This window comes from Acanthopagrus latus, chromosome 14 (genome assembly GCF_904848185.1).
Source record: "Acanthopagrus latus isolate v.2019 chromosome 14, fAcaLat1.1, whole genome shotgun sequence".
In the NCBI taxonomy this organism is placed as follows: domain Eukaryota; kingdom Metazoa; phylum Chordata; class Actinopteri; order Spariformes; family Sparidae; genus Acanthopagrus; species Acanthopagrus latus.
The window spans coordinates 16,311,122-16,338,004 of record NC_051052.1 but is presented as its reverse complement, the minus strand read 5'-3'; the positions used below and the strand labels follow the sequence as shown (position 1 = coordinate 16,338,004).

Here is a 26,883-nt window from a genome sequence, read left to right as displayed (position 1 = left end):
GTTCCATATTTTATGCCTCATTTTATGCCTTATGTCTATATTTAGTAAAAGCACATTACACCACATGAGCTATAGTTCACATTCAGCTTAAAACAAATTAATTCCTGACAAAAATATATGTCACTTCTGATCATTTTTCTTTTGTTTCCATTGTTTTTAACTGTATGGAAATGCCTAGTTTAAATGGTCATGGTATAATCATTTCCTCAGGGTCTTCACACGCGCTTTGACTCCCCGTCATGAATACACAGCACGAACTGACTCTGTGACGCCTCGGGATATTCTCTGGATATAAATCCTTTGTTTCAAATGGAGGCCAATGTTTCCGCTTTCCAGAGACTGTCTGGGTCCCCGTTGAGCCTTTTTATATTGCCTACAGTTATCTCAGGTTCAAATTGTGATCAGCTTATACAGTTTTTACTGTGCAGTGTGCAAATGTGAAGCCGAATATAGCCGAGGTCGTGCGTTTAATACAGTGTGTTTTATTAACGCAGGGATAGCTTAGAGCGATGTTAAGGTGTTCTGTATTAGCAAAAAGTTCCGGTATGAAACCACTTCAGGTGCTGGCTGTGACCGGGGCGTCTGGTAATGGTGCTTAGCTGCACGAGTGAGAGTTGGACTTGTGGCCTGAGGTTGTGGAGTTGATCGTGGCTCCAGAACAGCAGGGTAGCTGTCGGTTATGAGAGCCTTATCCCACACTACAGCATCCATTCTGCCTCTCTTCATACACCCCTGCCTCTGCCTGTACTTGAATCTTACTCCTACTACCAGGATCTCAATAGCCATTGCTTCCTCTCTATCTTTATGTGCCCTGCTTCTGTCGGGTTTGTTGGCTTACATCCCAGTAGAAAAAGCAATTCCTTTTACTATTTCCTGCAAGACAGATGAGCTGCTATTTACTAATCCGCTATTTATAGTCTGGATTTGTTTATTGTCTTTGGAGAGGCAGTAAAGTTTAAAGAAGGATTTATACTTCTGTTAAATGCTGCACGGCTGATGATGCCTCCAGGGTATAAATTGTGTTGTCAAGCATTACCATACCCATCAGGCTTTAATCGTGAAGTTAGTCCCAAAACACCACCTCATTCTGATTGGCTGCAGGGTGTCAATTAACTTCTGATGAAAGGACACCTATAATAAATGGACCAACATTTATTGTTTATCAATTGCACACAATGTTACTGACTTTTAATCTTGCTTGCATGACGTTAGCTTTCTGGCTTATAGCTAAGTGAAAGGGTTCTAGCTGAGCTGAGCAGACTTGTTGATCTGAATTTCACTGTAATAGTCGACAATGTTTCCATCAGACTAGAACCTTATGGGATGGTTGCAGCTATTAGCCAAACTCCAAAGAGCAGCAATCGTCTTAATTTCTTTTGCAAGTGACCCTGGAATAAGCATCCTTCCTTGCCTAAAATTAGGAATGAATAAGGGTGATAATGGACACCTCATCAGACATTTATCACACGTAATTGTGCTGATATTCTTTTATTCACTTGGTGCTGCAGAACACCGACAGAACTGTTTGCTTTCTGGAAATCTGCTAAAAACTAAACTATTGCCATGAAATCATGAATAGACAGAGAGAGGGGCATATTTGCTCACTTAAAACCTTTATCAGGAACAGAGAGAGGTTGCTGCAAAATGAAAGAAAGCACACTTCTTCAAGTAATCAGATGATTTATTGTTTTCTGTATTAAATTATCTCTGTCTTTCAAATAGTTCTGGTTGCATGTGTCCTGGTGGTCGCAGTTTAAAGGCAGCCACTTCCTTCCCCCTCGTTGTTCAGCCATGCAGTTTTACTTATTCCGACACAAATATGTTTCCTCATCTAAATGCCTGAGACCAACTGTTATGCCCAGCTGGGTTACGTCATTGAGTAACATATGTGCATGTGCACAAATTACATGCAATGTTCAGATGAGATATTTCTTGTCTTCCAAATGTGTGTGTGTGTTCAAATTTGTCTTACAAAGAGCTCAGGCAGGTGACACCTTGGATTCATGAGCTGTCATGTCCATAAAACCAAAAGTTTAAAACTGCTGACCCTTTTTGGAGTAACTGCGTTCTAAACATCAGTGAATCTCCTGGTTTTTCATGCAGTCAGGTTTTCATGCTTTGATGTTTACATCAAAGTCCTGTATGTCTGGTGTTACTGAGCAGATTTTTAAATCTCCATCTTCCTTGATATTTTCCTTCCCTATCGTCAGTCTCCACTGACATCAGAAATAAGTATGTTCTGGTTTATCTTTTGGGATCCAAATATCCGTTTTTATTTCTCTGTCTCATATGGTTTCCTAATAATACAGGAACCTGACAGATTAGAAGGATGCCTGTGCAGGAAAAAAAAACAATACTTATTTTTAGACAGAGCTTTCCACACTCCTGAAATGGCCCAAATCCAGAACACACCTGAGAGGATTTGAGAATCCAAGCTCCCGCAGGCCGACAACATGATGGGTGCTGTATTTAACCTTAATGAGTGTCCCAATTTTCTGTAATCAAAGCATTGTAAATAAACATTATATACTGTGCCTTCATAAAAATAGCTAATATCATTATCACAGAGTGTGTGAATCACCGAATTGTACTCTAGGACCATGACCCACATAGAAAGGACTGAAAACCGAGAGGCATTGTGGTTGCCTCCTTTTAGAAATTGTCACCCGAGAGAAGTCCCCACCAGAAGATGCTGCTAAATATAGTTCTAAAACATCAAAGGTCCTCTTTGAAATGTGTGTGTGTGTGTGTGTGTGTGTGTGTGTGTGTGTGTGTGTGTGTGTGTGTGTGTGTGTGTGTGTGTGTGTGTTGCTCAGTCAGTAGCTCTGCCTGTGAGGGAGGCTAATCTGACGGGTGTACACAAGCCCCCATGCAGACAAACACAATCAAGAAGCTCTCTGTGCACACACTCACATGCGTACGTTTTCACATGACAGTTTTTGCGACACATTACGGTGTTCCCCACTGCTCATTTGCTCTTATAAGCTCTTACAAATTATTCAAGTCAGCAGGTTCCAGTTTGATGTTTAAGCTTCAAAGGTCGTCGACGGTACACTTCCACTCGAAGCCTTGAAAAAGTGCATACGGGGTGCCACTTAATTCCATATGACAGTCATGTTTGACAGCTTGATTGCAAGTATTCAAGCGGAAATTTCCTTAAACAAAAATCAGACCGCTGTGGTTCCCATCAGATGAGTTGATTGTAAAGCCTTTTGTGGCTTTAGTTTCTCTGTTGAAGGGCTAATTATTCAGCATATTAACGAGACAACTTGGGAAAGACTTGGCGAGCAGCTTAATGGCCTCATTTAGATTAATTGTCTGTTCATTACATTGTTTGATGCCGCCTGGAGAAAGTTGAATCCATATCTCCGGACAAGGGTTATGTGCTGTTTTCGCATGAAAAGAGTCTTTGGTTGAAAAGATCTGTCTTCAAACCAATAACACTTTTCAACTCTCTCCAGACGTCGTACCGCCCAGATGTTTGGACGTGAAGCTCATGAGAGATACTGCTCAAAACTGGGCTGGTCAGAAGTTGTGGCGACGGCAGCTTTATTGGAAAAGTTGACGCACCAAAGAAAGGGATTCCCATTTTATGAAGGATGATAACATGATGGGTGATGAGGGTGGCGAACAACGAGCTGACAAGAGTCTGGTGATTACACCCTCTTTTTAATGACCAGGAAAAACTAAAAGGTGTCATCAGTTGACTCTTAAAAGCTCAGCATGGTTCAGCCAAAATGCTTGTCAAAGGAAGTCTGAAACCTCCTCCCAGAGTCTCACCATTTTTGTAACAAGTACAAATGAGCAACTTGAGTAAAACTTTAATACATGACCTCATCCGAACATCCCACTCTGCTTCAAGATGTCACCATCATCACCAGCTTTGTTTTCATTGTTAGACTGAGTGACCTCTAGCGTCAGAAATTACATAAATTGTGTCTAAGAGTTCCCATTTTCTTTCACAGCATTGTCTCATGAACAGTAAATTGTTCTGATTAGTTCTCTTTGTGTAAAAGTAAAGTTTGGCATTCAGTGTTTGGAAGAAATTAAACCCAGGCATTGTTCCAACCTTGTTTAGTGATGCAGGAGCAATGTCAGGTGGACTTTTTAAAATCAGATCACCCCGAAACCACCTACCAGAGGTGATCAGTAACACAGTTGCTCCCCTGCTCACCTTAAAACACACAGATGGATACTTTATATGGTGCAGTTAGGATCTAACAAATGTGTTTTACAGGCTCCTCTTGTGGTGTGAACAACCCTTGCTCAGATACAAAAACCCATTCAGCACCTCAGGGGTAGAGTGCCTGCGGGTCCTCACAGCCGGGATCAGGTTTAACATGTCTAATTAGCACACGGCGATGAGGTATTTAGCAAGTCGTTTGTACCTCAGTTTAACATCATAAATACTTTGACACACATTGTTTTTTTGTTTTTTTTTTGTCAGTAAGGTTGACTGCTATTAAAAAGGTTTTCATCACTCCGGTGTAGTAGTCAGCGGGCAGGAGTGCAGCTCCCTGTCAGGGAGTCCTCGATGTGCTGTCAGCTCCATGCAAATTGACTTGATTTCCCCTCCTGGTGTCCAAATTGCATCACTTAGCTCCTGAAATGGTACCTTGCCACTCCCACCCCCGACTCTGAAAGCATGCCGATCAAATATTCAGCTTTGGCTGAGCAATAGGACAAAAAGGAATAAAGAGGGCACTTAATGAATAGAGCTGGGTCAGGGTCAGCGTGTTTCAGCTCTGGTCTGTTCTGATCTCTTCTAAAACACTTGACAAAGACACACTCTTACTTAAAGTCTCCTTCATTCAGCAGTGATGAGGCGTTCAAAGCTCCGGCGGCTCTGACTCTTCCTCGCTTATCTCCTGCAGGCACAACCAGGCAGCCCAAGGAAGGAGAAGTCCCCGGGGTGGATTATAATTTCGTGACCGTTGACCGGTTTATGGAATTGGAGAAAAGTGGAGCCCTTCTAGAGAGCGGAACATATGAAGGTAAGGATTTAGTTAAGTCACGCTTGTGAATGCAGTCAGCCCTAATTTCTTACTGAGTTTATGCTGCAATGTGGCAACTCAGGCATTTTTCTTCTCGCGCTAGTGACAGCGGATTGAATGGATGCTGAAACAGGCTCATCACTCCACGTCCACACACTGCACCCACAATCCATCCATCTTTTGGCTACAGTGTCATCAAACATGTATGACACTGAAAGGAATCCTCTGAATGAAGAGAAACCTATGCACACACCCACACGTATGCATGCGGTACCTTCATGCTGACTCTCTCTTTGCTCAGTCTTTTAGCCGGAGCTACAGTGGCTCTTCAGTTGTCTAATCAAAACAAGCAGACACCATCTATCCTCTCTCCTGTGTACAGACAGGCCCGAGGCTTGGATTATTAAGCACTCGAAAAATGCAGCTCCTGGTCTGCCTGGGCTCATCCAACTCTCAGGAGACCCCTGCCATTATATAGATAACACATAGCAGCTAACTTTCTTCTTCTCCCACCTGACCCCAGTCTCTCTCGGCCTGCTGCCACTGCAGGAGAGAAGGGGGGGAAAAAAATTGCAGATGGCCAATTTAACGGTCGGTTGCCAGAAGCCGTGTTAGATCCTGACGGAGATGTGAGCTGCCTTCCACAGGGAGGTGGGGGGGGGGGTTTCTTCTGCCTGGTCACTCGGCCATGATTCAGCGTTTTATATATTTTAATAATTTAATGGCCAATTAGATGCTGAAGAAACGGAGAAGGGGTGACATTTTAAAGGAGGGCTGGAGCAGAAGAAAGGCTTGTGTTGTTATTACAAAGAACAGGAAGCTCTCAGGTTGAGTTCCTGCCACAAGTGTCCTTAAGAAAGACAATTGAATCACTGTTAGTCCTCCTGTGTTAAAGAAAGCACTCCAGTGAAGCATCGAATATACATTGAGTCACAAAGTAAGCTGAACTTCAAGTGCAGGAAGTTGCTTTCTTCCCATTTTAAAGTGTTTTTTCAACTGTCTTCAATGTTTTTTAACATTTAAACCCAGGACACTTGTAACAATAATTTTCCACTAAATACAGTGATGAACATGTAATTCCCTCTTGCTCTCTAACATGTCTAACACTGCTCTGATCCTTGAAAGAAGAAAAATACAAATCAATTGTCCTCCTCTCTTGAATCTGTCTGCTTCACCTTGACTGAAGTTCCTCTCTTGACATGTTGCACACATTCAACGTTCCAGCTTGAAAATGAATTGATTCATCTTAAATGTAAACACGTGTGAGGGGCCTTATGACGTCGTCTTTTGGGCCAAACTTATCTTACAGAATTCAGCTGCACAAATTACAGCACCCATGAGCCTCAGCTACGAGTGCTGTAGAACCAATCACAGTGTTGGTTTATAATAACCTCTGAGCAGGAAACCCCTGCATCATGAATTAGCTGTTTTTCATTATGTTATTTTAAAGTATTTACATCTAATTGATCTAAAATGCAACACCAACAGTTAGTCCAAGGTGTCGCTGTTCAAATAAGCAAAGCAGAAACATCAGATCGGTTAAACCATTGTGTTTTACTATATATCTTTTTAAACATTACAGAAATACAATTCAGTACAAGTCTGCAATGCAAATCAGCCAGTTGTCTCCCCAGAAGTGACTGTTGTTGTTAGTCTGATGTCACGGTGACTTGGTCTATAGAAAGCCAGTTAGAACGTCATTCCAGGCTTTGAGGCAAGTTTATTTATATCACACCATTCAGGCACAATGCAACTCAAAGGCTTTACAGTTTAGCAAATTAAGAACATGTCATTGTTGCAGGTGGGAACAACACACAGCACCAAAGCTGCTGAATATGTTTGACACTGACCCAAAATCCAAGAGTGGATCCTCAGTGTAATCTCTGTGTTTGCTGTACAAACAACAGAATTTAAAGCTTTTCGATTTGATATTTTGAAGATTTCAGAGCCAATCTAAATACTCATCTAGTTTATTAACAAACAAATATTTGTCGTAACTGTCAAATATATAAATATGAAAAGTAAATCCTTGTATATTTCAACCTGGAAACCTGTAGGAGCTCACACAGCTTGACCCAGTACACCATTTTTGTGCAAAATCTTGTTTGCCCAATATTCAGGTGATGAAAGTTAGAAAGAACTACAGAGCCACAGTGGCCACATTAAATTGGAAATGTGCCGGATTTTGCTCGAACATAGTGAAGTTTTCTTTCCATATTCATCTAGACTCTCAAAAAAAAGGTCCAAATGAAGCCTTTTATTGCTTAACTATCGTGAAATATAAAAAACATCAAACACAGCTCGATTAGTAAGGCTTTAAATGCTTTAGAGTTGTGATTTTAATCATGCTTTGGCATTTTACTTGAATTTTTCGTCTTTCCAAGAATCAGTTTGGGGATTTTGTTAATAGAGGCTTTCATTTCTTTTCCTCAGTTTCATCAGCGCGTAGGTGAGATCAGTGCCACTGTCAGATGTGACAGCAATTCCACCACTTACCCGAACATCAAAGTCCAGGTCTCTGTGATGCTGCAGGTTATTTAAGTTTACACAGGGAGCACTTGGACCACTTCTTCTTTCTTCACAGAGGCAAATCTTCAGCTCGTTAGCGCTGCAGGATTTGTGTCTGTGGTTCGGGGCTTCTCATCCAGACTGTCCCTGTAATCTTTTCACAGCGGCTTCCCTCCATTTTTCATAGTTTCCTTCATGTTTTCCAGAACGTGAACATGATGTTTCAATAGATCCTTCCAACACAGTGGGAGACACCCAGTGAGAATTTTTAAAAATCTCTCTGGCAATTCTTCCTGTTCCCAAAACTGTCAGCGGTCGTTGTCTAATGCTCGATGCCCAATGCATGAGAATAATCTCTACAGATTTTCAAACACATCGTCGTCTCATGTCTGATATTTCTGCCAGGGACACTTGAGTGGAGTTGAAGCCACTGTGGGCTAATCTTAACACCAAACCTAGCGAAAACTATGGCAGACCCACACTGTGGCTGATGTCCTCTGAACTGATCCTGTGAAGACAATCTCTTCAACTTTCTTTCATGCTCTCGGATTTAAAATAGCCTCAGAGGCAAGTCTGAACTTCTTGAAGCGAAGAACATCTTTCAGGCTTTGGACCAATATGATCTGACATCTCACTTCAGCATCTGTTTCTCAAGCACAAAACCTTACTTTTGTTGTGTGAAGATATCAAAAATGTCACATTTGAAGAAGTTGAAATGACAGTCTAGACAATGATGTGTTTTGCAGTTATTTCACTGGGTATTGAGATGTTTTACAAGTCTGCGAGTTTTGGAATGTCGTGAAGCCACGGGGGATTTGATGTCAGAAAATTACTTTAGAAAAGTTTGAAAGTGCGAAATAACATGTGTATTGAGCACAGGAAATTAGACTAATATTTTGTCCAAACACATGGAACAAGATGACATCTTCTATGCAGCAAATCAAGCCATTAAAAGCTTTGTGAATCTCTTGACACCAGTGAAAAAAAGTGTCATGCCGAAACCATTTGCATTGGGCATCACTTACCCCTGAAAACAATAAGATCTCATACTGTGGTTAAGTTGGTAGAAATGAACATGCAACATTCAGTTTCGCCTTCAATGTAAAGGCACAAAAACTTGTTAAGGTTTAGGGAAAGATTCCTACTTCCTTTGACTTTTGTCTTCACGTGGGACTTGATCCCTCGTCATCTGGGTAAAATGAATTAACAAGCTCTAACTTGTGTTTCTCCCAAACCAATGAAAAACAGGTTCAGTAGATATCACACCACAATCCCAGTATCACGCTAAAACTATGTCATAGACCTGCCGGGTCACATTTGGCAGTGCATACCCCTGACAACAACAACAAGGTCTTATTAGGTGCTCAAGTTAGTAATAACGAACATCCAGTTACTCTTTCAAAATAAAAGAACCCAGATAGTAGTAGGTTAGGTTAAGAAATTGATGATAGTTATGCTTAAAGTGACGTCTTCCACAACTACCACTACTTGGTTACGTTTTGGACAAGGTAATGCTTTTATTGAAATATCTACTTTCTTAAAAATGTCAGTTGGCTCTGCATGGGACTTGAACTCCTTATGCGGAGGGAAGTGAGCTCGGAGGGGGTCGGGGTCGGTCCAGTGGCTCGTCAAACTTGAACTGTAAACCTCCTCTGTGAGACTTCTGCTGCGACTGAATTACAAAAGATATGAATGCAATTCAGTCTGTCCTTCTTAAAGCATTAAAAATGACATTTAAAAAAACTCAACACTCAAATGTCTCTCCAGTACTATTCAGCATTTTTCTACCTTCAGACGAAAAGTTCACAAAAAGAAAATCTTTACAGTGACCCTCAAAGTAAACATGAAGTTATGAGGCTTTAACAATGACTGATGGAGAACTGCCGGAGGGACTGGGCTGCTGTCAGCAGAAAAACTGAAGGACAGTAAAATATAAAATCAACACAGAAGAGTCGAAGGAGCTGTTGAGTCACAGCCAAGAGAAAAACTGCAGTTTTCAGAGTCGGGTAGTTGACTCTGACCAAGAACCGAAGCGTAGAAATACGCTGATTATTCTGTTTAAGCCACACAGAGGCACGGTCATGCTTTGGCGAGGGGAAGTCCCTGCATGGTCTGATAACTGACTGATGTGGAGAGGGATTATGGAAAAACAAATATCCCCAAAAATGGGTGAAATTACCTCAAGCATGACAGATTGTCTGTGTTTGTGATGCTGTTTTGCTCAGAGCTGTTTTATTATAGACATGATGTGATTTGAGCCCCTGAAGCTTGTATGTTCATGGATCAGTTGGCTTCAACAACACCTCGTCCTCCCTGTAGCCGGAGCAGTGGTGTCACAAACACCCTTCAACGTACTGCTCCCACTTTTCTCATCCTTACTCTCTCACTCTCTTGGCCTTTTTGCTGGATTGTTGCTTTTTGTTTCTTAACACTGTCACTCATTCTTATGTGCATTAAATATATCTTTCATTGCTATGTTTTTCTTGATTAAGATTTAAAAGAAATTCAGATTTCAGTGCTTGTCACCGTTCGGGGATTATTTACTTTCTACAGTTAATCATCTGGGACATCTATCTCACAGCTCTTCCTCCTCCTTCTTGCAGATAACTTTTACGGTACCCCGAAGCCTCCGGCCGAGCCCAGCGCTCTGCTGCTAAATGTAACGGACCAGCTGCTGCCGGGCGCCAGACCCACCTCTGAGGGCAAGAGGAAGCGTAACAAGTCGGTCAGCAACATGGAAAAAGCCAGCATCGAGCCCCCCGAGGAGGAGGAGGAGGAGAGACCCATTGTCAATGGCAACGGTGTCGCTGTCACCCCAGGTGAGCCCCGACAACGACCTCCACGGCCCCCTCATGACAGCTGGGTTCAAGGTCCCGCTCCAGGTCGGGCTGATGTGCTGGAGGTGATGGTCTTGTTTATGTCGCAGCAGTGGGCCCGCGGCGGTTGCTTAGCAACAGAGACAGTAACAGATTGCTTTTACATGGATTTCCTGGAGAATGATTTTATGGCGGATTATCACTTTTAATTGGTTACACAAATATCTTTATGTGCAGTGTAATGACCTGAAATGTAAAGTGTGAATTATAATTCACTCTCACAGTGTGTGATTACTTCTGCGGTCCAAACTGTTTATGATTAACGCATTAGTGCCATAGCTCTCAGGGATATGATATAATTCATTAGGTATCATTATTGAGCACTGTCTCGGTGCAGATAACCAGAGGGTGGGCAGACACACACACACACACACACACACACACACACACACACACACACACACACACACACACACACACACACACACACTGTATATATCTCTTCAATTCCACAGGAGCCTGCAGGCTATTTAAAAATCAACATTAAGTGTTTTCTCTCACTTGTAAATCAGCCCTGTCCAAACCATTGTGATGCTCCTTGTATATTCTGAATGTAGGCCGAGGTGACATCTAACATGGTTCGCATCAAGGTCAGACCTCTTGAGGTTGTTCTTATTCATGAAGTGACAGAGAAGGATATTTCTTTGTGCGGGTATTTGTTCATTGAAACAACTTGCAGACTGAGGTGCTAAGTGAGACACATCAGAACTGCGTGCACTCACATCCAAGCACACACACATACACACACTCGTGCTAACACACACAGAAACCCTTTGAGTGCATCCCATGATCACATGATAAGACCATCATAAAAGAGCCTTTTATGAGTTTGATTTTTGTGATTCCAAATCCAAAACCACGCTTCAGTCCTGTGACTTTCTAAGCTGGTTTTATGGCCTCAGGACATTCGAGACACTCAAAGTAGTCAGAGCGGCACAGAAAAGTCAAAGTGCTAGGGCACTTATCCCGGACTACGCCAGTACTTACTTTTAGATATGACTGCAACTTTTTATAGCTATGTACAGCCATAAGGGAAGTGTTAAACGTAGCCTTTCCAGAAAGAAAGCTTTGGCAAAAGGATGAGATTTTGGTTTCCTTACCGCAAGGAGCTCAAACAAGGTAAGACTCTTGATTTATGAGAGGAACGCATTCATGAAGATATATCTTACAATGTCATAATGTATACTGTTCAACAATTATGGTGATAAAAATGACATTATATGGCATCTTTTTGAATGTTTATACTGTGTTAAATATAGTGTAAAGGAAGAAAAGAACAATAGGAGATGAAATTAACATTTAAAATGCAAGAAATTATATGAAATCAAGATAATACTTCAGATAACACATAAAATGTCACATAAGAATATATGACTTTATACACAATATATGACACTCGTCTTTTACCCTGTGTTGATGTGATAGGAAGAAGACAGAGTGCTCAATAAAATAGTTAAATAAAAGAGGAAGAAAGGAGGATTTACTGTCAATTTGTGAAAGTGAAAAATGAAAGTAAAACATGAAACAACAGGTAATGATAAACATGTATCAATTACAAAACTTTATATATGGTATATCACACCTTTCCTTAGTATAAGAAGAAGTATGCCTGATAAAATGTGTGTAATTAACTTTTTGGACAGTATATTACAACTTTCTTAATGTTTATAAGTTTCTTTATATGTTCATTGAAATGTGGCAAACTAGATAAGTTTTACTGCATATTTAAAATGAAAGACACAAAAGCTTCATAAGCTCAACAACAACAAAAACAAAAACAAAATGAAATCAATTGATATAATTAATCCCTGGGTTGTTTGCTCCAACCCCTCAGTGGTCCTTTTGGCAAAGAGAAGTTACCAGCGGCCTTTATCAGTGATCACAGCTCGCGCGCTGCTTTTTAACGGGTTAAAAGTTCTAAACAGTGAGAAAAAATCCCTGTGTAGTTGTTATCTATATTTACTCTAACTGATGCAGACACTGAATGTACCCCTGCGAGCTGAGACTAAATTCAGGGACAGGAAACATTTCTAACTGATTCCTATCGGCTGTGTTGAGATGCTCGATAACTCCGGGCTCTCGGCTGTGCACTGAGCCATGTTGGATGTTAAAGTGGGGCTGCAGCGCTCAGCTCAGGAGGAGTTTTGTCTCTGTGGATGGACAGAGTGTGGGCTGACCAGGGGAGCTGAAGGGGAATCAATAGAGCACAGCAGGCCCTGTGATCTAAGCAGATAGCTACCTCGCTCCCCCCTCCCTTAGATTATCTCTGATTCCCCGGCTCTCATTTGTCCCCCTCTCCACTTCCCTCGGAGGAAGCACACACACACTTGCCATCTCTCTCTCTTTCTTCCATACACACCATCTCTCTCTTTCTCTCTCTCTCTCTCTCTAACACATTCGCACACTGTCACAACTCAAACTAGGGCATCACAGCCAGATTCACACTCAATCTCTATTGTCTCTTCTGCTTTATTCGTCTTTCTGTCTTGTTAACCTCAATCATTCCCTCCCCCGCCTCCACCTCGCCTCTTTTTTCCCCCTGAGTCACCACTTCTCCTCACCTTTTTCTAATCATTCTCTTTTTTTTTTATTCCCCTCTCCCTCCCTTAACCCCAACTCTCAATCAATCTCACCCCCCTGCCTCCCATGTCTCCTTTTCCTCGCTTCACCTCCCGTGTCTTTCACTCTTCTCCCTGAGCAATAATGTCGTGTCTGACTCATCCTACCCTGTTGTCACCTCAGAGTCGAGTGAACATGAGGACAAGAGCACGGACGCTTCGGGCGACATCGCCCCGCAGAGCAACCCAGCGGAGGCCCCAACCGAGACGCTCAAAGACGACGGACTGTCCCCAAAAATCACAGCAACCAAACCAGAGGAGAACGACGAGCTAGGACCACTTCCAGACAACTGGGAGATGGCATACACCGAGAAAGGAGAGGTCTACTTTATAGAGTAAGTGTCATGGTTACATATTAACCTGATCCATGAAGGTTAATCTTTGTATCGCTGATGAAACCTGTACGTTTCAGACACTCAGGTGTTCCTAAAACTCAATGGAGCAAAACACAAACCCCACCAGATGGTCGTCAGGCTACTTAGCAACTCTCCTAGCAAAGTTTTTATTGATCTTTATGGCCACTTGAAGGCAGCAGAACAAGCTATAAAAACACAAAATGAAGTATATTATCGTCTTATAAATTTTTTATGGTGAACTTGTAAGCAAACTCTTGCTCAATTACATACCCAGAAGATACAGAGCAACATTAACATTTATTGAAGGCCATCTGATGGGTGTAAATCCCGTAGTCACCCCTGTTTTAACTCTTTTTTTGTTTGTTTTATGGTTTTAACTCCTCGTGAATATATGTGGCCGTTTGTTGTTGCATCTGGAAACATTGCAGTTGTAGTGAGCAGAACAATGAAGTTGCATGGTTTAAAACCAAAACAATGAGTTAGAAGACACTACAATGATGCCTGACACAGCAAAGTTGTTGTCTGTGATTTCTGCTCATGGATCAACCTACATTTTATGTAAGTTATCTTAAAGGACAACACAGTGTCATGCTGTTGTACTTCTGGGAACTTATTTTTCCTTGAGAACAATGTGTTTATTAAGTTATGGGAAAAAAATAATTCTCAGTTTGTATGTGAATATTAAAATTCTGAATTTGAATTTCTTCTTCAAAAGTACATAGTGCCCCTTTAACAGTCAGACACACAGTTCAGAAACACATGACAATAGTTTTCGTTATTGATCTGACAGGTATTTATATAGTCAGGGCTTCACAGCAGATGTTTTCATGCTGTTTTTGTGAGAGCAGCTATTCATTGTGTGCAGTTTATAATATGAATGGAGGTAATTTATTTCTCCACATCAGCCACACAGCATGTTCTCTGTTAGAAAAATAGCCTAAACCTTCAAAATCAGACAAATAAAACAACGATCTCTCTAATTCAGTAGGAATAAAATGTTTTTCTAAAACATCATATCATTGAGTTAACATCTAAACCCATCAGTTGTTACATCAGGGGAAACTGCAGCTGTCTATTAACGTCCTCAAGTGCACGACGTCACAGCAAGTTGGACACAAATCTAACAATTCTGCCCAGGACTGGCTGATCTTGAATCAGCCGACTGCTGCAGAAGTGTTTCAACAACATTTGTCAGCGGAGCGTCTCGTGGTCAGACACTCCACAGGTTACCCATAAATAAAACATATCTGACTGCTGCCAGGGGTTTGGTTACTGGAGAGAAAATAAACACATTAAGGTATTAGGCAATATACAATCCAGCCTTTAGAGATCACAAGGATAATTCACTACCATCCAGTGAGTTTGTATTTTCACTCTCATGTAACATTTAATTGAGCCTGAATGACTAGATTAGAGGTGGGCAGCATCTAAATTTGCTTCTGTATATTCCCCACTGAAACACACACACAGGCCATAATGGATGCCTGGTGGTTTAATGAGATTTAGAGGTCCCCGGAAACACCTTGCTACCAGGAACTCTGTTATACAAGCTTTAAAGTTTAATTCATTGGAGTTGTTAGCTTTTTACGACTGCAGTAAAACCACAGTGGTGAGCCTTTCTCACACCAGAATAATGGAGGTGCTGTGTGTTTTTCTGGTGGCGGTGGGGGGATTGTGTGTGTGCACGCATGTGAACTTGGGGTTCCTTGAATAGCATCAACTAATGTAGCCATAACAGGAAATTATTCTGCTATTATTAAAGCCTTTATTGCATCGATAGATCATTTCCGTCATTAGGCTAAATTTCTCCACAGCATTGATTGAATCCCAGCGCTCTTGAACGCATCATAAATTGCTAGGAGCTGCACAGCAGCACCAGACATAGAGATGAGAACAGCGGTGGTGCAGTTGTCATCCAGCCAGGCACATGTTGCCTCTCACAGAAACAGACTTTAAATTCCCTCTCCGCCGCAGACGACTCCCCATACGTCTGCTCCTCCAAAACAGAGAAACCTCACGCTCCCACATTCGTCAAGCACATCACACAACTAATGCAGTTAGACCACCACAATTTTTTCTCTTTTTTTTTTCTTTTTGTGGACTGGAGTAAGTGATTCTGTGCCAAAGTGATAGCGGTTGCCAAGAGGATGCTTCCCTTTGATTGGCCTCCATGCGAGATCAATTCATTTACCTTCAGCTCTTGAAGTGAGGCGGCTGAGGCAGGAGGGTGGAGATGGAAGGAAAAGTGATAGTGATTAAAAATAGTCAAGATTGGAAAAAAAAAGTAAGGTGAGAGGGAGGACAAGAAATAAGACGAAAGTAGTATTAGGTAATTACACTATAAATAGTAATAGATGGCAAGAGAAGAGAAGAAGGAAGGGAGTTAAATGCATTAGATGAAGAAAGGAGGGCTGGTGGAACAGAATCAAAAGCAGAGCGAAACAGACTTTAATTTACCTTGAACTGCACTTCATTTGGCTCCATTTTTGGCGTGGACCTTAATCTCCCTCTTTTATTCAGGACAGTACATCTGCCTCTATCTTTAGGGATGGCGATTTCCATCTGTCGGTCATTCGGTCCATCGCTTTGGTCCAGACTGGGATATCTCAACTTCCCCTGCAGTGCCACCAACAGTCAATGTTGTCTCAACACCATGAGATGAGCGTGACACTTCAATGCCTCTGCGCCAGTGATAGCTGTAGTTGGCATCATTATACTTTGGCTGTCCGTTTGTGAACTTCATGCATCAGGAACTTATTGAGGGAATTTCTTCTCCTACCTGTCCATTGCTGAAATCCAAAGTTATCAACTCTGGAGTTTGTGGAGATCAATGCCGAGCTAAAAGGAGGCTAAATGAAATGTTAATGTTGCTGCGTGTCTGCTGGATGTGTCAAACTGTTTGCACCCTCACCATGACAAGTTAAATGATCATATCTGAGATGGTTTAAGCTTGATCCTCTGCTTTCCACAGGCAAGAAGAAAATCACATTCATGCAGCTTTAAAGTCTATACAGATTAATATTTTACATGCGTAGCTTTAATGTTTTATTTACTATCTTATTTACTCCTGTCGCTGGTGTATCCCCGTGATCTGTGTCCTTAATACTTACTTGCAAACAGTATCTCCTTTGGGAAATAAGTATCGCAAAGTACAAAGATGCAAGGAGGCCTCTTTGCTGCATCCTCTTCCTTCATCTCCACACCTCTTCACTTTTTTTTCTTTTTTACGGTCGACACTTTGTGTACACCTCCCCTGCCCTCCCCCTCCTCCCTACTGTCACCATGAAGGGAGGCCATTGTGGCTCCAGAGCTTCAGACGAGCTGTGGAGATGCATCGAGTTTGCCTGGCACCACATCATATCTGATCTAGATCCAGCACCCTGCCCGAGGCCCTGGATGAATCTGCCAAACCCACAGCTGTTCCCCTCCATCACTCCCTCAGTCACCCCTCTATCTGCCCCTTCACCCTCCTCCTCCTCCTCCTCCTCCTCGTCCACCTCCTCCTCTGCCTGCTAACTAAGCAAATTAAAAGTATCGATTGCCGTTTTGTTAACCTAAAGCTTTTTCTTTCCTTCCCCTTCCTCTCTCTCGTCACCTTTTTTTCCGAGGCAGGCGTGCAGGGGTAGTCTCATCTTTCCTCTGTGAAATGATTCCCTCGGCTGAATTAAGAATCTACCAACCTCCTTCTCTCTTTCTGCCAAGTCTCCTCTCTCTCGCCATCTATCACACTCCCTCTCACTCTCTCTCTGTCGTCTCTTCACAGCCACAACACCAAGACAACATCGTGGCTGGACCCGAGGCTAGCCAAGAAGGCGAAGCCGCCCGAGGAATGCAAAGAGGATGGTAAGTACCCCATCTCTTATCTTCCATTTTTCCTTTCCTCCGGATTTATTATTAATTTAATTTTTTTCTTTTTTTGCTCCTCGTGTTCTTTCATTTTAATTACACAACTTCCCCACAGCATTAATCTTACAAGATTAAACCTTGCCTGTTGATCCGAGGAGATGCAGTTCATGGAAGGAACACATTTTTTTGTTCAGGATTTTTATTTTTTAGGAGTTGTACGGTGACTGTGTTGCTGTGTGTGCGGCTGTGAATAGGAAGCCCCGTGATATGCGTGTTTAAAGCCCAGGTCCAAAGAGACTGGAGGTTACAAAGACTTCTTTATTCTCAACTGAGAGAGATGTGGGGTGTCCTTCACCCGCCCACACACACACGACAAACACACACACATACACACACACACAAAAGAAAGGAGAAGGATGAATGTCAATGTGGAGCGAGCGTTTATAGACAAGCGTACATGTATACGAGTGTGCCATCTATCTCTTTTCGCTCTCACCTTCCCTCCCCACCTTTCCCATTCGTCTTCTCTTTATGTGTGCAACCGAGAGGAGATTTATCGCCCGAGTTATAGACAGGGAGGTTGAGGAGCTGAGGAGAAGGACTGGATTTGGAGATGGACAGATATAACGAATGAGAAATGACTGTTGCTTTTTTTTTTTTTTGAGTGTGCGTCCGTGTGTGTGCGACTTGTTGGGGAGGGTGTGTTTGCCTGCGTATTCCTGGTAAACGCAAGGATAGAGTTTCTCTAAAAATACATTTGGCACTGGCATGCAGACAGAGAAACAGACGAGCACTCCCGAGTCAAACAGTGTTTTCAAACTGCTCTTCTTTGCCTCTGACCTGCCTTGTGTGTCACCTGTGTGGGACCTCAGGACAGTGTGCGGTGAGTAGGGCTCTGTTATGACCTTTATTAAATGTGAAGGGGAAAACAGGGTAATGTAACCTTAAGACCTTTTACAAAAGGAACAGAAAGGACATGAAAAGGCTGAAAAAGCAACTTAAAAAAACAAACTCAACTGGTCAACAGTAAGGTTGGGTGGGTTTACGGATTTGCTGGTCTTGTTTGGTCTGATTTACGAGCTTCAGCCAGTTTGGTTTTGTGTCAATGGACTAGCTGGCGTTTGTCAGGTGTAACGCTGTTTTGTAGCTGCTGTGCAAAGCCTAATTTTGCTCTGCTGCTTCTGTTTACCCTGTGAAAGATACTGCATTACGCTGTTAAAACAAATTCAATACTTCCTGTATCTGTTTCAAAATTAAAAGCCAATTCAATGGAAAGAAACCCTTCAATCAAGTGCCTGGGCTATTTGAACTGTCGCTTCAGTCATCGGTTTTGCAGTTTCATCCGTATCATTTTGCTGTTAAACTTTAGAATAAAGAAAAGGGAAAGTTTAATTGTTTTGAGACCTGTTAAGGCGATGTGTCACAGTTGACATGATGGACTGTAGTGCTGCTGTCATTCATGGACTTTCATTATGTTCCTCATGGCAGGAGCTATGTCACATGCAACAGCTAGTGGAGAAATTCGGGACAAAGAATAAACAAGAACAAAACAGGAGAAACGGGGGGATTCAAAATAAGGGATGGAGAACAAGGCTTTATACTGCTTCTTACACTTCTACCAACTAGTCACCAAAAACTGAGGGTTAGGATACCACGTTCCCATCAGACTCAGCTGTACTTTGTATTTAGTGCCAGGTAGCAAATGTTAGCATGCTAGCACACCAGACGGCAAACAACATGTTACCTGCTAAACATCAGACTGTTAGCATTGTAATTGTGAGCATGTTGGCATGCTGACGTTAGCACTGAGCTCGATGCACCAGTGTGCAGAGTCACACTCTACTCTTCGCCTTGTTGTTTGGTAAATGACATCTATGAAAGAATCTTGCATTTCATCCACAAGACTTCCAGTTTAGTCGCTGAATCTCCCCGTTCTCTCCCTCTTCAGTCATTAAAGGGGAGAAAGATCTCTGAGATGATGAAATGACACAGAAACAAAGACATAGACGCCTGTGAGGAATTAGTCAAAATGTGATTGCGCTTTTATCTCCAGCACTTCCAATCCCATTTAGCCACCAAGGACCCTCCACAAGAGGAGATGCGCAGAGATTTGTGAGCACTGTTATTGATCTGGTTGGGCGACTAATCCAGTTAGTCCCAGCTGAGGGGAATGTAGTGCTTTATGGTGGCTGTGAGTGAGCAGACGTTACGATTTTTGGACCAACAGATGGGCGTAATGTGGTTGTCATGACTTATGGGGCTTTTCTATTGGCGTTTTTTAAAAGTGTCTGTGTGTTCAGCTCTCAGAACGTTTGTAGCTTCTCTCTAAATCTCTGTGGTTTGAAGTTTAGTTTCCCTCCTGTGGCCCCGTTTGTACCTCCAGATAACAGCTTTGCTTTACTGTTTCATCATGTTCATATTCAGCTGTTTTGGGAGTCATACTAAGTTACCGCTGGTGATAACCCAATATTTTCAGATTTTTGCTGAATCTTTCAAATTACTACATGACAGGAGATTTTTATTAGGAAAAATGTATAGAAAATGAAACGTGTTGAATACTGAATTGGCAGAGCTTTGTTTGCAGAGATTCATCAGTAATACTGCGGAAAGAAAGTACAGTACAGCCGCTCTGTTGACCACTATTCAAGACACAGGCGTCATTAATTAACGACACACCTCAAGATGGTAGTCATGGAAATGCAAAACCAAGCTGCGATGGGCTGACGAATCGAGTATAACCGAGTCGAGCTGTGCTAGCATGTATGGTAAAGCCCTATTAGTTGCCCACATTAGACAGAGTCCATCACACTCTGATTTTGACAGCCTGGAGATTAAATTGTTCAGTGGTGTCTCAGGATTCTAGTAATTGCTTTGCTCCGATTCTTTGTCATTATTTGCAGTAATTGCCAAACAAAGTGTTAAGTAAAAAAAATCTGGGGATATGGTGGGATGCAAGCAGTTGTATCCTTCACAGCACAGAAAAGGAAGGCCACATTTGAAGTAGACATTCATTCTTCAGATGCAGCCTTCCAAAGAGCTGCAGCTGCCAAATTGAGACACAGCTGATCATCATCGCTTAGCCCGCTTATCTGGGAAGCCTTTAAAGTGCTGCTGGTGCGTCAGTTATAACAATACTTTGTTGCTTACATTAGTTATGCTGAGCAGCAGAGGAGTCACCAATAAATTGTTGCCCAAGTAACCTCCCCTGGAAACTTGTGGATAACTGCTAAAATCAGCATGATACTGTGAACATGTTTGCATGCTGATGTTAGCATTAAGCTCAAAGCACCACTGTGCCTCAGTTCAGCCTGGCAGAGTCGCTGCTGTGACTCTTTTTTTGACGAGGGATGTTCAGGGTTTGGGGGTGATGTAACTAATCATCCAGTGTGTTTCCTCTGTGTTTATTCAGTTGTTCCCTGTCAGGACTGAAATATGTGTATGTCTGGGGGAAAAATGATATAAGTAATTGTGCCAGTATCTTAAAGTGTGTTCCCGGTTTAAAGACTTTGTGTAAGCAGCCATATGAGAGGTATGTTGTTCACTCCAGCAGCCTGGTGGTACACGCCACCCCTGAGAGCTGAGCTCAGTTAGGGGGAGAAAAGCTGCCTCTGTAAATTCAGTATTGATTGGTGGAAAAGGTAGACGTGTCTGTGTTTGGACCCGAGCCATGCTCTGATAAGTGCTAACAGGATCGCAGGGTGGAGTCTGTGAGCTGTGACGGGACAACAGACTTGAGAGGAGGAGGAAGAGGATGAAGAGGGTAAGAGCATTAAGTGGGACTTAGTATGGAAGGGAAACACACTCTAAAGAACAGATGTGGGATAAAGTCTTCAGGTCCTTCGATTAGCAATTAAAGGTTGAACAATTATTCACACTAAGGGGATCAGCTTGTTCAATATTGGCAGAATTTGGTTCTGATAGTGGCCAGTGGGTACGCAGCATCCAGCGGTCATACGGGGAATATACATCACAGCATAAAGGAGCCATACATCAGGTATTTATTACTTTTAATGTTATGTTTCATGTTCCATGATCTAGATTTATGTACTACGTCAGCCAAGGAAGTTCTGTTGTTATCCGTGTCCGTAAAGCTTCCATCAGTTAATATGCTAAAAAAAAGTAATGACTGTGATTTCGGAATATGGCAGCGTTGTTACAACAAAGTGAGGCGGGTCAAGAAACGAGTGGTCAGAAAATGTTGCTGACCAAGAAGCTGATCTGCCAACAAACCTGGAGGATTGACTCTGTTCTTTGGTTCAGGGGCAGTGTGCTTTGTGCTACTGAGTTAGCTAGCTGCTAACAATAGGCTCGCGGACCGTGAAGCGATAGCCCAGCGCATTGTTGCCACCATACCCAACTATCTTTGACATTATTGAATTTTAGTCTGCACATTCTCTTCCATGCTCGCTAATAGCTTTTAGCAATACATCCAGCTAACTATGAGACATTTTATGTAGGCCAAAGACACTGTTGAGATGTTAGGCTGTCAAATGTTTTCTGTGCGATATCTTCATCTGCATAACAGGTGGTAACTGTAGCAGACGTAGTGCAGTAAAAAACTACAATACTTCCCTCTGACATGTAGAATAAAAGTATGTATTTAAGTGCAGCGCTTGAGTCAATGCTTTCACCGCTGGTAAACACAACTTGTTCCCTCTCATGTTGAACGTCAGCTGCAAACACATACAACCACATTTCTGTCAAAATATGCAGGGAAACGCGTGTTCGCTTTAGCGCTCTCATCCCTGCGTGTTCAAAGAGGCGTCGGCTCCACTGAAGACAGAGCATTTGACATCACAGACGCCTTGTAGTTACGTAACTCACTCTATATTTTCTCTCCCCTCTCTCTTGTTCTGCCGCCATCTTTCTCACCTCCTCTCTCTACCTCCATATCCATCTTTGTCCCCCCCTTCCCCCCTCGTCCTCCTGTCTTCTCTTTTTGTTTTAGTAGACGAAAAGAACTAGGACAGGCTCATTGCAGAACCCTCTTAAAGTATTTTTTTTTTGTTTTTTTTCCCCCTTGTCCTGCCAAATATTTGTTGGCTGGTAAAAAAGGAACGAAAGCAGTCCCTCTGTTGTCTCGTCCTTTACTTATCCAGCTTGTTTTTCACCTCAGGTATGCCAAAGCAGGTAGCGAGAATCCCCCTCGATAAGTGAATTCAAATCAGACAAGACTGTACGATGTTTTTTCCGTCACTCTTTCAGCATGTTTCATCAGACGTATCCGGAATGAAAGCCAAGCTACATACGACAGCATGTACATTATATGATTGAGCGTAGAAGCAGAGAGGGATTATAACTTTGATGATGCTCAGGTTTGAAGGATTTTAATCGTATTAAAGCGCTTCCTCTTTGTCTTCCGCCTCCGTGTATCCCAGCAGACGGCCCTCGTGTGAGAAAGGAGAGCACCAAATCTAGACATGTAATTACATTCTGGTCATGTGAGGAGCTTCACGGGCAAAGAGACTAAGTTATAATCGTCTCTCGCTGGCTTTACAGCTTTCTTGTCCCCTCTCCAGGGGAAATAGCAGGGCTCGTAATTTACTTCCTGCTTTCTTTTTTCTCACGCCTGCAGTTATAAAAAGCCACTCTGAACGTGTGCTTTTGCCAATCACCCGTCCGCTCCTGTGCTTGAACGTAGAAGTAGTTTTTTGGGGATTTTTGTCGCACGCAGGAAGTTTTTCCAGGGGACACTGAATGTGAGCGCACACACTCTCCCCACGCGGACATTTAGTCCTACAGGTGAGTTATTACAGACGGAGAGACGCAGCACCCTCCTTCACCTTGAGACTCCTGCGCTAGTCGCGAGCGGAGTAGCGGGGAGGGCCGGGGCGAAGCTGTCTGTAAAATGATTGATGGGTGTATTTAGAGAACATCCCCAGCAGAGCATGCCTGAAGCCTGGAGATTGGGAGGAGGATTCAAAAAGACTGTGTGGCAGGTGCGCGTGTGTGTGACGTGTGCATGCTGAATTGGCTGTTGGTGTGTGTGTGTGTGTGTGTGTGTGTGTGCGCGCGCGCTGCAGTGTAATTTTTACTGCATCCAAGCAAAACTGGAAGTTGGGGCTATAAATCAGTGACGCAAGATTCAGAATTGGTGCGATTAGATTATCGCCACATCAAGATATAAGAGGTTATTTCTCAAATGTGATCTTTTTCAGGTCTTTTAAGGCTTTTCGAGGCTCAAGGCTGGAAATACTGCTCATGTAGCCAAAGCTTCTTACACAAACTATTAAAAACACATTGAACATGAACTGTGTGACATGTTCCTTCATTACCATTAACACAGGCGCTTAAGTTTATTTTGAGTCGGTCGCACTCATACAGTCCTGCTGCTGGAAATACTCGCCAGGGCACCAATAAATCCACGGATGAAAATAGTTTCTGGTAAGTCATGTTCACTATAAACTACAAGGCGCAGCTGTTATAGGAAATCCCTGAGCCGTTCTAAGAAAATGAGACTATATTATCTACAGTATGTATTTGAGCTGTTGGATTTATTGTAACTTTAGCAGCAACGAATGAGGCAAAGAGTTATGAGATGGACGAGTGGTTTGTTTGTTTCGTTCAAAGTCAAAATGTAGAATAACTGGCGTGAAATTAAATCTTTACGCAATTACAATTTCCATCTGGTTATTTTATTCACAGCCTGTTACTCAAGTGAATCCATAAAATGCTTCACAGTATATATTGAAATAGGCTCGTTATAATCTGCTGAAGCAAAAGAGGAAGTGTTCAAACATGTCCAACACAAAAATGCTCATTGTACTGTGAGCTGTGAATATTCACATCCCAGAAGCTGGAAGCTGATTTCCTCTTGATCATCAGAATTGTTGCAGATTAGTTTCTAATGAGTCAACTGTTTAAACTGAAATCAAATCAAAGCAAATTCAATTATGTAGCCCAAAATCACAGTCACATTTCCTCTGTGCTTTGACCCTCGATTCCAGTCAGGATATTCTGATTTAATTACTGTTACTTCACTCTTCCAGACAAGACTGTGTCCATATTTCACAAGAAAATGTTAAATTAACCAATTTTTAAACAAAACAGAATAATTCATGTCTTATTTTCACAACGCTGGGTCAATTTATTTTGTGTCTTTTCCAATTTCTGTTTGTCTGTTTGGACTCTAATTGAGTTATAAAATAAGCTGACTCTAATTAACCTTAATACATAATTCTATCCAATCAACAGCAATCAGGAGGCTATTATAAAACAAACTACTTTACATAATTATCCCATTTAACACCTAACAAAAGGTGCTCACACAATAGCCCCGTGTCTAATCAACTCCTGACCCCACAGGGATGACGAGGCCGCTCAGCAGAGTAAAACTGCAGATGGAAAGTAGAAGACGAGACAGTGTGTGTGTGTGTGGGTGTGTGTGTGTGTGTGTGTGCGCGTGTTTTATGTGCAGCTGTAAGTGTTTTTCACGTGAAGCTCGCCAAACAAACCAGAACTTTGGAGGCAAAAAGAGAGGGGAGAATAAGTGCCAGGTCACAGTTCAGTACGTCTCCTTCTGTCGCTGGAGTGTCCTGATAAGCTACAAGCTTTTCTTGTTTTTACTCCGCCGCTGAGCTATTGTCTGCTCGCCGTGAGACAGAGACCGGCGGGACTCTGCAGTAGAGGGAATGTGAGGACGTACGTCTCTCCACGGCGCAGGTGCTTTAAGCAGCAAAAAACAAGTCATGGCAAAAACTGTAAAGCTTATTGAAATGGAGCATCACACACCAGAGGAGGGTCGCCGACGCCAGCAAGTGACGCAATTAACAGACTTGTTGTGAAAGCCGTGGCTGTTGCACTGACTTTCCCTGTCACAGCGGAGATTTATTGGTTTGTTAATCATCTTCCAAAAGACTTGAATGAAGAATCATTTCCTAATGGGGGTGGGGGGGAGAAAAAAAAAACATTCTCATGGTTAATGTCAGTTGGTTTCTGATGTGAAAATATGTCAGTAAAAAAATCTCAGCGCATCAATCTACGTCAGACGCTGTCGCAGCCAGCGCAGCTTCATCAGACTCCGAGCAGATATTCTACCGCATGGCGCGCTGACAGCTATTAGTGGAGATGAGCCAGTGCGCTTGTCCTCTGAGATCCTTAGCATGTTGATTATGCGGTGACAGAAACACGTGCTCATACTGTGCGTGTGTACCTCATGTCAAATCTGATGCATTTAACAGAGCTGTTTCTGCACTTTTTAGGGTAAACAAGTGAATTTTGCACAGTAGATTCACTGCACAAGCCTAGAGAACCTGCACACAGTCTGCCTGCCCTTGCTTATTTTCTTTTGTTCCATGAGAACCGAATGGTCATCCTTCCAAAACTGAGCTCCTAGATCGTACTGTGGTCAGCATCCAAAGACATAAACATGTACGAGCAGAAGTGACATATACTTTTGGTGTTATTATGGATCCCAGTTCTTTTCTCGGAAGAACCTCAATTTTGGTTCGAGGAAAGCTTTGACAGCTTTGTGGTCCTCAACAACAAAATCTGACAGAGATTTTCATGCCCTGGTGCTCTGAGGACGAGCTTGCCCACAGCCGAGAGCCTGTCTAGGAGTATGTCTCCCACTGGGTGAGAGGTTCTGGGTTCTTATCCCAGACAAGCCCCAAATTATGGAAATAAAGCCACATAAAAACCAGGTGTTTATGTTTAAAGCAAAGTTATGTATTTGCAGGAGCTTAGAAAAACCTCACAGCCTTATCCTGGTCAACATGGTAACCAAAAACTTACCACAAAACCCAAAAAATAAAATAACTAATTGAGAAAAAGTGCAGAATATCACTCGAATCGCCACAGCAAGGTGACTACTATCTCTCCGAACGCACTAATTGACATCATAGTCAGCATAACGAGTGGCGCGCTGAGAAGGTCAGCCGCCACAGCAGGAGAACCAATCAGAGGATCACACATCTAATTAGCATGCACACTACTAGAAGGGTTAATCACATGGGCCGAGACAGCTGTCCTCTTGTGTCCACACACCTCTGGGTGCCCTGGACAACCAGCGGGAGGGAGGGGAGGTCAGTGGGCCATAATTTTACTGTTTAATCACACCACAAATGAGACAGTTATTACCTAGCAAGCTATTTTCTACGTCTATGTTCAGGGGTTTTCTGGTGTTAATGGTTTGAATGTATGTCACCTTACCTGCATTTAGATGTGGCGCTACTAGTGGTCAAACACTTGTCTTTGTGTGTGTGTATCTTTAGTGAAGTCTTTAGTCTCTACACAAGATGTTAGTGCCCTGCAGGTCCGTCCTCTGTTCTTTAAACAACCCTTTTATTTCCCCCTAATTCGCTGCTTATTCCAGGTGAGAATTTTCATCCGCCAAATCATGTCTATCCATCAACACTCACAGCAAGAAAATATTGAATCTGACAGGGCCAGTTAGCGTCCCACAAAGCACACAGCGTCCTTTTTTTTCCTTTGACGACTCTGTTGATTTTGCTTTTGATTGTGACAGGCAGGATAGTGATTATCAGCATGCAAACTAACAGAGCTGTTTGTGAATCACAGGTTATACTGGTTAAGAAAAATATTGAGTTTGTTCATCTGCACTGTTGGCTTACCTGAGATTATAAATGTAGCGATAAGTGGTTAATTCAGCTCAGTTATTTTGTTATACTGAGAAAAATACCAACAGTGACAAGAATGATAAAGACAGAAGACACAAATAGAGCTC

The 26,883-nt window shown here is 42.4% G+C and overlaps 1 protein-coding gene across 12 annotated transcripts in view; it reads left to right on the top strand.

Moving 5' to 3' along the window:
- magi2a (membrane associated guanylate kinase, WW and PDZ domain containing 2a) overlaps positions 1-26,883 on the top strand; it is a 266,178-nt gene that overhangs the window by 181,745 nt on the left and 57,550 nt on the right. For all 12 annotated transcript variants that reach the window (XM_037122094.1, XM_037122093.1, XM_037122090.1 and 9 more), the window contains 4 exons: positions 4,875-4,994; positions 10,106-10,321; positions 13,121-13,331; positions 17,116-17,195. In XM_037122094.1, coding sequence (XP_036977989.1) covers positions 4,946-4,994; positions 10,106-10,321; positions 13,121-13,331; positions 17,116-17,195 — 556 coding nt within the window. In that variant the 5' untranslated portion in view covers positions 4,875-4,945. The remainder of the gene's footprint in view (positions 1-4,874; positions 4,995-10,105; positions 10,322-13,120; positions 13,332-17,115; positions 17,196-26,883) is intronic.